Here is a 10,299-nt window from a genome sequence, read left to right as displayed (position 1 = left end):
GTCTACCTCCCACTGTTTTACGTCGACACCGTGCAGTCACAACCCTTTTATTGCCTACAAAGCATTTTATCATCGGACTGCGTCCCTGTTGTACTCTGCGACTCTGTTTTACTCTACCCCATTTCATTTTATTTTATTTTACTGTGCTTTTAATTTTATCTTAACTTTTACCTTGTGCCCAACATGCCTGTGGATTCTGCCTGCTTTGGCGCTGCTTTGGCCCAGCTTCGGACCCTGCCCTCCATCCCCCAGTCCCTTGGTGTCCTCTACCTGCGCAGCACCCTTGATAAGACTAGACTGACTAATCACATCCATTTTATGCAGCAGTGTCACAGAAGACACCTCCTGCCCAGAGGTTTTCAGTTGAAGTTCAGTCCCCCTTCTGGCCACCCTGGCCTTGTTTCTGCCACCCACCGTCTCCTTCGCTCCACTGGCCTTCGACTCATGGAACAGACAATTTTAACGTATACTCGTCGTTCTGTCCTCATCACCCGAAGGATCCAGCATTTACGGCGTCAACTTTTCAACCTTTTAGAACCTTCCACCTCTAAATTTATAATCCGCACCACTCGTATCGCCAACCAACAGCTGTACACCTCCATGTCAGCCACCAAAAAGAAGAAATTTGAGGCTTTGCTCCCTAACCCTATGCTCACCTCCAACAGTGCCCCTCCCTCTTTTGATCCCCACTTGGTAGTGACCATCCCAGCTGATCTGGAGTTGCCTGAAGACCAGCGTAAAGTGTTGGCCAGGGGCCTGAAGTTCGTGCCACTCAAGCCCACTACCAACCGGGCCGGCACCCTGTTCCTGTGCCAGCGCTTCTTCAGGAGGCTGCGCCTGGCTGCCCATTTTGCCCAGGCCTCTCTGCCAGCTCCTCCATCGACAGAGGATACAGACATCGCCAGTCTTTTCTAGACCCCCTAGCTCTTGGACCCCTAAACCAGGTGCCTTTCCTGCCTTGGATTTTTATATTGACACTTGCATGAGACAGATCAACCAGCTGCAGCCCCAGCCTCTACGACGATCCAACTTGACCCCTGGTGAGGAGAAAGCCCTGCAGGAGCTGAAGGACAGAAGAGACATCGTCATCAAACCTGCAGACAAGGGTGGTGCAGTGGTCGTGTGGCGAAGAGACCTCTACCTCCAAGAAGCCAGGTCTCAGCTGTCCAACACCACCTTCTACAGCCCTATTGCCAGAGACACCACCAAGGCTGACAATGCGCTCATCCGTAAGACCATCAAGACCGCAGTTGATAACAGTCATCTTCCGTTTGAAGCCTACCATGCTTCATGAGGGAGCCTCGTGAGTCCCTCCTTTACCTCCTCACCAAAATTCACAAGGTCAACAATCCTGGGCGACCTATCGTTTCGGCCTGTGCTTGCCCCACTGCCCTTATTTCCGCTTTCCTCGACTCCGTGTTCCAGCCATTGGTGGCTGCCTTACCTACCTACGTGAAGGACACCAATCACACCCTGAACCTCCTGAACGACTTCTCCTTCCATGCTGACTGCACTGAGAGGCATGTGTTTACCATGGACATTGTGTCTCTTTACACAAACATCCCCCATCAGGAAGGCATGCTGGCTGTCAAACACTTTCTACCCAAGAGCTCTCTCCGCCTCCATTTTCCTACCATCCTGCGTTTGACTGAACTTGTCCTGACCCTCAACTCCTCTTTCGACCAGGACCACTTCCAGCAGCAGAGCGGCATTGCCATGGGCACTAAAATGGGTCCCAGCTTTGCCTGTTTGTTTGTGGGCTTCATTCAGGAGCAGGCCTTCAGACAGTACAAAGGTGTCAGACCGGCCTTCTACAAGCGCTTCATCGATGACTGCCTTGGCATAGCCACCGGCCCCATAGATTCCCTCCAGGCCTTCATCGACTTCATGTCAAAATTTCACCCTGCCTTAAAATTTACCCACACCATCTCCAACTCCTCCGTCCCGTTCCTGGACATCCTTGTCACCATCCAACCCACCTGCAACTTTCTGGCCACAAGTGTCTTCTATAAGGAGATTGACTCACATTCGTACCTCTTGTACTCCTCCAGTCACCCCCAGGCCTGCAAAAACAGCATTCCCTTCTCCCAGTTCCTTCGGCTCAGACGCATCTGTAGTGATGAGCTGGATTTTGAACATCAGGCTGAGAGGATGGTTGGCTTTTTTCTAGCCAGACAGTACCCTGAGGCCTTGATCCAGAGAGGCCTTGATAAGGCCCGTGCCATCCCCCGTTCCCAGGCACTGATGCCCCGAGAACACACAGAAAAGGATGAGCGTATTGCAGCTGTCCTGACCTTTCACCCCCACAACCTCCCTGTACGCAGCATCCTTCTCAACAATTTCCACCTTCTTAAGTCTGACACCTGCTTGAGTGAGATATTTCCCCGCCCACCCCTCATTGCCTTCAAGAGAGACACCAACCTAAGGGACCACTTGGTGCGAGCTGCTGTTTGTAGATCTGGGCTCCCTCTCCCTCCTGGTACCAGTCCCTGTGGCCGGAAGGGGTGCAAAACATGCCCTTTCGTGGATACTTCCACCACCCTCACGGGTACCACTGGGAAATTCACAGTCAGGGCGCACTTCGACTGCCAGTCCGAGAACCTAGTGTATATCCTCACTGGCACCCTTTGTGCCAAAAAGTACACTGGTGAAACCTACCGCAGCCTGAACGAGCGCTTCACTGAACACCTGCGCTCCATGCGCCTTGGCTATAGTGACCCAGTGGGCACCCATTTCAACAGCCCCCTTCACAGTTTTGCCCATGCGAGGATCGCTGCTGTCTGGCAGAACCAGTCCACTGGCCTGTACCGGCGCTTCATGGAGTCCACCGTGATTGCCCGCCTTGGTACCCTCGCCCCAGCTGGACTCAACACCAAAGAGTGATGGCAGCGGTCTTCCAGGCATTCTCTAACCCCTTTCTGATCCTTGCCCTCTTTCTCTTTTCCTCTATTTATCCACCACCACTCATCCCGTTTTTTGTATATATACTTTATTATTTTATTGTATTTTATTGTATTTATCTATTTATATGTTCCTCTGTGTGTGTGTGTGTGTGTGTGTGTGTGTGGTTTGTTTTGTTTTCCTCTGTGTATGTGTGTGTTTGTGCGTGTGTGTGTGTGTTTTTTGGGGTTTTTTTTGTTTGTTTGTTTTTTGGTTTTTTTTTGTTTTGTGTGTGTGTGTGTGTGTGTGTGTGTGTGTGTGTGTGTGTGTGTGTGTGGCTGTTGTTGTTGTTTTGCTGTTGTTTTAATTTATTTATTTACTTTTGTTTATATTTATTTATCTATTTATCATTTTTTATTTAGTTATTTATTTCTATTTTTATTTTTTCAATTATATATATGTGTGTGTGTATATGTCCATGTATGTATGCATATGTATATATATATATATATATATATATATATATATTTACTATATTTATTTACTTTAATTCTTTTACTTATTTATTTCTTTTATATATATATTTTTTAATTTATTTTTATTATTTTATTTTTTTATATTTCTTTTATTTTATTTTATTTTTTTTCACTTATTATTTTACTTCCTTGTTAATATGTCCCTAACACTAACAGTCTCATCCACCCCCTTCCCCCACTCCTGCCCTCTCACCCCCTGCCCATCTTCCCTCACCCTTCCCTTTCAGAACCCTTCCTTTCCCTCATACATTCACACTGACAGTTCTACTCACCCTGCTTTGTGTCCTTTCCTGTGACTTCTTATCACTTTCCTTTCCTGAACTTTATTCTCTCTCCCTCTCTGTCTGTACCTTTCTGTCTGTCACTCACTCATTTCATTTGCCTGAAGAAGAGCTTGTGGCTCGATACGTCGCCTCTTTTATCCCAAGTAAGTCGACTTTTACCAAGATGTTTTTTAGTCTACCTCCCACCGATTGCACATTTCTTCTATCATTGCTGCTGTGTGAACATGTCAAATGATATGTATAAGACAAGTGCTGCTGTGTGAACATGTCAAATGATAGGTACAGGACAAGTGCTGCTGTGTGAGCATGTCAAATGATAGGTATAGGACAAGTGCTGCTGTGTGAACATGTCAAATGATAGGTACAGGACAAGTGCTGCTGTGTGAACATGTCAAATGATATGTATAAGACAAGTGCTGCTGTGTGAACATGTCAAATGGTATGTATAAGACAAGTGCTGCTGTGTGAACATGTCAAATGATAGGTACAGGACAAGTGCTGCTGTGTGAGCATGTCAAATGATAGGTACAGGACAAGTGCTGCTGTGTGAACATGTCAAATGATAGGTATAGGACAAGCCCTGAGCTTCCTCTTTTTTCTTTTTTTTTTGAGAAAGTATCTGGGTTTGTTCCAATGTACCTTTTATTTACCTGTGTACCAGCTGAATTGGTAGCATAAGCAGCTGTGTACCCTGAAATGGAGAGAATTGCCACTCCTTTTTGCTTATAACTCATCATTGTTATTGAAACAGAATGGCGCAGGGAATATTAGGTTGGGAAAAAGGTTGCAGAGTACATCAACCATGTATTCTCAGTCAACAAAATCTTCAAATTGCCGCATCATCATTGTTGACAAATGGTTCAGAAAATGTCAGGATGGAAACGTTTGTCTTAAAACCGAATGACGGCAAGGAACGAAAAAAGATCACTTTACTCGCAAAGCAAATCTACGAATCCTGCCAAGAAACTGTTCATCAAAAAATGAAAATAATGTAAGGAAATAGAAAAGACAGACAGTAGAGCTAAGAGGGTGATATTAAGGAAGATGTGGCGGAGATGGAATGATATGGGAGTAATTTTTTCTACCTCAGAGAAAAAAAAGAAGAAATCATCCAAAAGCAAATACACAATCCACACCATCACAGATTCACATAACACACAGATAAAATAGAAAAATGGACATGTCTGCAGCAGAGTTGACGCGTTTTTCATGCGACCTTTTGCTTGCTGTTATGACGAGAGAGAAAACGAGTGGTAAAGAGAAGGATAGTATCTGGGGGGAATGCGTCAATTCTGGTGAGGAACAAGCTCATCCTTCAAGCAGAGTATCGCTAGTACAGCAGGAAGGAAAGGAAATATTACTCACGGCGTCAATTCTGGTGAGGAACAAGCTCATCCTTCAAGCAGAGTATCGCTTGTACAGCAGGAAGGAAAGGAAATATTACTCACGGAGTAATGATTAAGTTCTGCCAGGAAAACTTCATTAGAATTCCTGATTGGTGACAGAAATGAATGATAAACGGATAGCAAGAGCGATATCAACATGTCACAATAAAACATTGAAAAAGGAAGCCCATAATTTCTTGACGGAGTTTATTTTTTCTTGCATAATGATAGAAAGTTTTAAAACGAAACGGAGAATGGTCCAGGAAACATTACATTGAACAAAACAAGACAAATGAAAACGTTTCTGCTAACAGCGTTATGTCAACCAATATTTCATTCATCAAAACAAACCTACAGTTTTAATATATCTCTAAATTACATATATGTACACTGATTATATCTGTTGGAGCTACAAGTTTTCATTTCGGTGGGGGTTTTAATGGACGTAATTCGGTATTGTCTACAGGTACAGGTACGGGTACAGGTACAGGATTGGGGACTTTCCTATAAGCCTTCTGGCTTTTTAACGTCCCTTCACTATTGTCTTAATCAAGTGTTGCACATGCGCCAGGAAAAAAGTTTCTTGTTCACTGATCAAAATCAAATGGTTTTATTAGAGATTTTTCATCATTGTCGATAAGATTTTTGAACTGGTTAATAGTGTTAGCTGTTTTTGTTGAGTTAGTCAGTGCATTCCAGCCTTTCACTGCTCTAAAACTAAAAGACGATTTACGAACATTTGTTCTACAATATTTTATGTAAAGATTAGTATCTGAGTTTCTGGTAACTTGGGATTTGCTAGTAGAGAAAAAGGTGCTATGATCAATGTCGACCATTCCGTTCATTATCTTAAAAACTAGTATCATGTCTCCTCTATATCTTCTATATTTTTGGGAGTGCAAATTCAACTGTCTCAAACGACTTTGATAGTCAAGATCTCTAAGTTCTGGAATTATTTTAGTTGGATAAGGCATACTACCAACATCTGTGTTACCATGTTTCACTAATTATAGCTCGTTCTCAATCGTCCCATCTTGCGCCGAAAAGAAGTGAGTGCTCAAGTGTTGTTGGTTTTTTGTTTGTTTGTTTTCTTTTCTTCTTCCTTCTTTCTTTTCTTCTTGCAACAAATGTGAAAGGGGAGATAGTCTATCATCAGAAACCTGGTTTTCTTGGTCCAGTCGCCTTTTCTAAGCAGTGCAGTTCAACATAGGTGTAAGTCAGTTGTGTTCCAAAATTAAGTCGTCTTGGCATGAAGACAAAGGCTCGCGTCTTTTTAAAGCTGTTGTTTGGAAAATGGCTTCAGTATATTCAAAGTGTCGAGAAAATGGCTTCAGTACATTCAAAGTGTTGAGAAAATGGCTGAAGAAGAGGTGGATCTACATAGAGATTCTTTTTTTTTTTTTTTTTTTTAAATAAAATTTCTTGATGTTACTGGCACAAAAGCACAAACCAACTGCTGGAATTTTCATGTTTTAATCCGTGTTCTTGTTGTCCATTATTCTACTCCATCACGTTCTTTTCCCTTTGATTCTAGTACTCAGCTCTCTTCTCTGTCTCCTTGTGTTCACATGGTTGATACACTCAGTTATCTTCTCTGTCTCCTTGTGTTCACATGGTTGATACACTCAGCTCTCTTCTCTGTCTTCTTGTGTTCACATGGTTGATACACTCAGTTATCCTCTCTGTGTTCACATGGTTGATACACTCAGCTCTCTTCTCTGTCTCCTTGTGTTCACATGGTTGATACACTCAGTTATCTTCTCTGTGTTCACATGGTTGATACAGTTATCCTCTCTGTCTTCTTGTGTTCACATGGTTGATACACTCAGCTCTTTTCTCTGTCTTCTTGTGTTCACATGGTTGATACACTCAGCTCTCTTCTCTGTCTCCTTGTGTTCACATGGTTGATACTCAGTTATCCTCTCTGTGTTCACATGGTTGATACACTCAGCTCTCTTCTCTGTCTCCTTGTGTTCACATGGTTGATACACTCAGCTCTCTTCTCTGTGTTCACATGGTTGATACACTCAGCTCTTTTCTCTGTCTTCTTGTGTTCACATGGTTGATACACTCAGCTCTCTTCTCTGTCTCCTTGTGTTCACATGGTTGATACTCAGTTATCCTCTCTGTGTTCACATGGTTGATACACTCAGCTCTCTTCTCTGTCTCCTTGTGTTCACATGGTTGATACACTCAGTTATCTTCTCTGTGTTCACATGGTTGATACACTCAGCTCTCTTCTCTGTCTCCTTGTGTTCACATGGTTGATACACTCAGCTCTCTTCTCTGTGTTCACATGGTTGATACACTCAGCTCTATTCTCTGTCTTCTTGTGTTCACATGGTTGATACACTCAGTTATCTCTCTGTCTCCTTGTGTTCACATGGTTGATACACTCAGCTCTCTTCTCTGTGTTCACATGGTTGATACACTCAGCTCTCTTCTCTGTCTTCTTGTGTTCACATGGTTGATACACTCAGTTATCTTCTCTGTGTTCACATGGTTGATACACTCAGCTCTCCTCTCTGTCTCTTGTGTTCACATGGTTGATACACTCAGCTCTCTTCTCTGTCTCCTTGTGTTCACATGGTTGATACACTCAGCTCTCCTCTCTGTCTCCTTGTGTTCACATGGTTGATACACTCAGTTATCTTCTCTGTGTTCACATGGTTGATACACTCAGCTCTCTTCTGTCTCCTTGTGTTCACATGGTTGATACACTCAGCTCTCTTCTGTCTCCTTGTCTTCACATGGTTGATACACAGCTCTCCTCTCTGTCTCCTTGTGTTCACATGGTTGATACATTCTGTGCATCATTTCAAGGCACATGTGTAGGTATTTTGGATGTGGTTTTCATCACTTTTGCTGTTTGTGATTTTCTCTCTTTTTTTCCTTCTTTTTTCTTTCCTTTTTTATACTTCAGGCAGTAAATGTTTGTACATAATCGAAAGTGACATTTCGATAGTTTTGAAAGTTTTTATAGCACTTTTAATTGTTGTAATTTCGTCTTTTGAAAAAGTATTTTTCGGGTAGTAACTGCACTTTTTTACATAGTCTAATCCTTTCACTTTTTTTTAAACATCAACAGGTGTGTTTATTGAGTATTTTATCGATGTCTTTGAACATTTAACTTGTTATATATTTTTCATTTCGTTGTTTGATATGTGGGGCAGCATGTTGTTCCAAACCTGTATACTTATTTCTATCTCATACTTTTTGACTAGTGTGTGTAAACAACGTGTGTCAGTGACCCGGTGTGTGGGTGTGTCCGTGGTAAACGTCAACGTAGGCATGTTCTCGCCCTCTACAAGTGGCAAGGGAACCACACGTGGCAAGGAGGTATGTATGGATACGACCTTTGAAGTCATCTGGTTGTTGATAATACGGTAGGCAGGGTGAGAGGTCAAAAGTCATGGTCATTATTTAGCAAAAACAGAACAAGCTTGACAAAGGTCATGTGTCACATATCTAACGGTATTGTGACTTTGTCATGGGTACAGTATGATCCCTAAACAAAATTCTAAATCATAGGTTAAAGGTCAAGGTCACAGCATGACATATGACGTTGATGAGAAATATTCCTAACTTAAAGAGAGAGAGATGATATTGCATACAATCTTCCTCAAACATGTACAATGATTTGTCATATATATGAGAACATCACTCGTGTAGACAGACAAGATCAGAGGTCAAAGCTGAAGGTCACAACATGGCAAATCGGGGGGAAAATATCGAAACATGATCGAACTTGAGTCATTCATCCAATTTTCAATGAACAGGGCTTGGTGCCCGGAACATAAAAGTGTTGTAAGTTTTAGAGGTCAAATGTCAAGGTCGCATCAATGATTTATCCTTTTGCCATGCAGTTGCATTTTTTTTCAGGGTTCCTTTGTTGGATTAAAGGGCAACACACGTGATTATTTTAGGGCCTTGCCTCTCTTGCTTTTGTTTGTGCCGTGCAACTTTTACCTTTTACCTATTACAGATATAATTCATGTATTGTCTATGGACAAAGCTTTACGTTCAGTGGCTGTTTATTGTCTTGAAAGTTGGTATGAGAATCACAGCTGATTCTACTTATCAAGAAGACACGGTAAAAATATTTCAGTAAAGTAGTTGTAAAAGACTGAAGAAGAAATGTAAATATGAAACCTATCTCGTGTCAAAACTAAAACTTTTGAGCTGATGTATGTGTGTTGCGTATCATTATTTTCATAATCATAATCAAATTATTATTGTTGTTATCATTATTATTATAGTTGTTGGTGTTGTTGTCGTTTTTGTTGTTGCTGTTATCATAATCATTCTTATCAAAATGATATCATTATTCTTGAGTGAACATTTGTGCCTTGTGGTCTGCCTCGCCTTTCTCCAATGTCTGCTGTGTTGTTGTTGTTTGTGTTGTTGTTGATATGTCAGAATATTCAAACACTTGTCTTGATACGCTTTTTTCTGTTGTCCCCATTTTCCGAAACAAATCGCTCTCCGAGCCGTGACTGTGATAAACCATTTTCTTTGCCGTGTAGAGGTGTGTGTTCTGGTGTGGTCTGAAACCACAATTTGGTACTGAAGTTGTTAGAGGTGTGTGTTCTGGTGTGGTCTGAAACCACAATTTGGTACTGAAGTTGTTAGAGGAAAGAAAAGTGACTCTGGGTTTGTTTATATATTTTTTTTAATAGTCACCCTTCCCTTATCTCTCTGACTGTCTCTGTCTCCCTCTCTCTGTCACTCTCTTTGTCTCTCTGTCTCTGTCTGTCTGTCTCTCTTTCCTTCTGCCATCCCGCTCCACCTCTCTCTTTTTACCTTCTCTCCATCTCCCAATTTCTCGCTTATTTCCCCCCCCCCCCACACACACACACCTACACACACACACCTACACCTACACACACACACACACACACACACACACACACACACCCATCGTGATTTTTTTTCCAAATTCATTTGTTGTTGGCTAAATCCTACCGAAGTTTCTAGATAAGAGTTTTCGAGTTTTATGCGATAGCTGAAATAGAATATTTTTACTCAACGCTTGGCTGACCGTTTCTGTTCAGTTGTTTTAGATAACGTATTGATGACTGTAATAAGTTGGTGTTTGTTTGTGTTTTTTTGTATTGATGACTGTAATAAGTTGGTGTTTGTTTGTGTTTTATTTGTTTGTGTTTTTTTGTATTGATGACTGTAATAAGTTGGTGTTTGTTTGTGTTTTTTTGT

General features: G+C 42.0%; 1 protein-coding gene across 1 annotated transcript; it reads left to right on the top strand.

Annotated features, from left to right (window-relative positions):
* Window positions 1–1,290: 1,290 nt before the first annotated feature.
* LOC143289298 (uncharacterized) lies at window positions 1,291–2,883 on the top strand. Its single transcript, XM_076598297.1, has one exon. The coding sequence runs from the start codon at window positions 1,291–1,293 to the stop codon at window positions 2,881–2,883; it is 1,593 nt and encodes a 530-aa protein (XP_076454412.1).
* The last annotated feature ends 7,416 nt before the right edge of the window (window positions 2,884–10,299 follow it).

Source organism: Babylonia areolata, chromosome 13, assembly GCF_041734735.1.
Source record: "Babylonia areolata isolate BAREFJ2019XMU chromosome 13, ASM4173473v1, whole genome shotgun sequence".
Classification (NCBI taxonomy): Eukaryota; Metazoa; Mollusca; class Gastropoda; order Neogastropoda; family Buccinidae; genus Babylonia; species Babylonia areolata.
The sequence above is the reverse complement of the archived record's forward strand: the minus strand, read 5'-3'. Positions and strand labels throughout refer to the sequence as shown.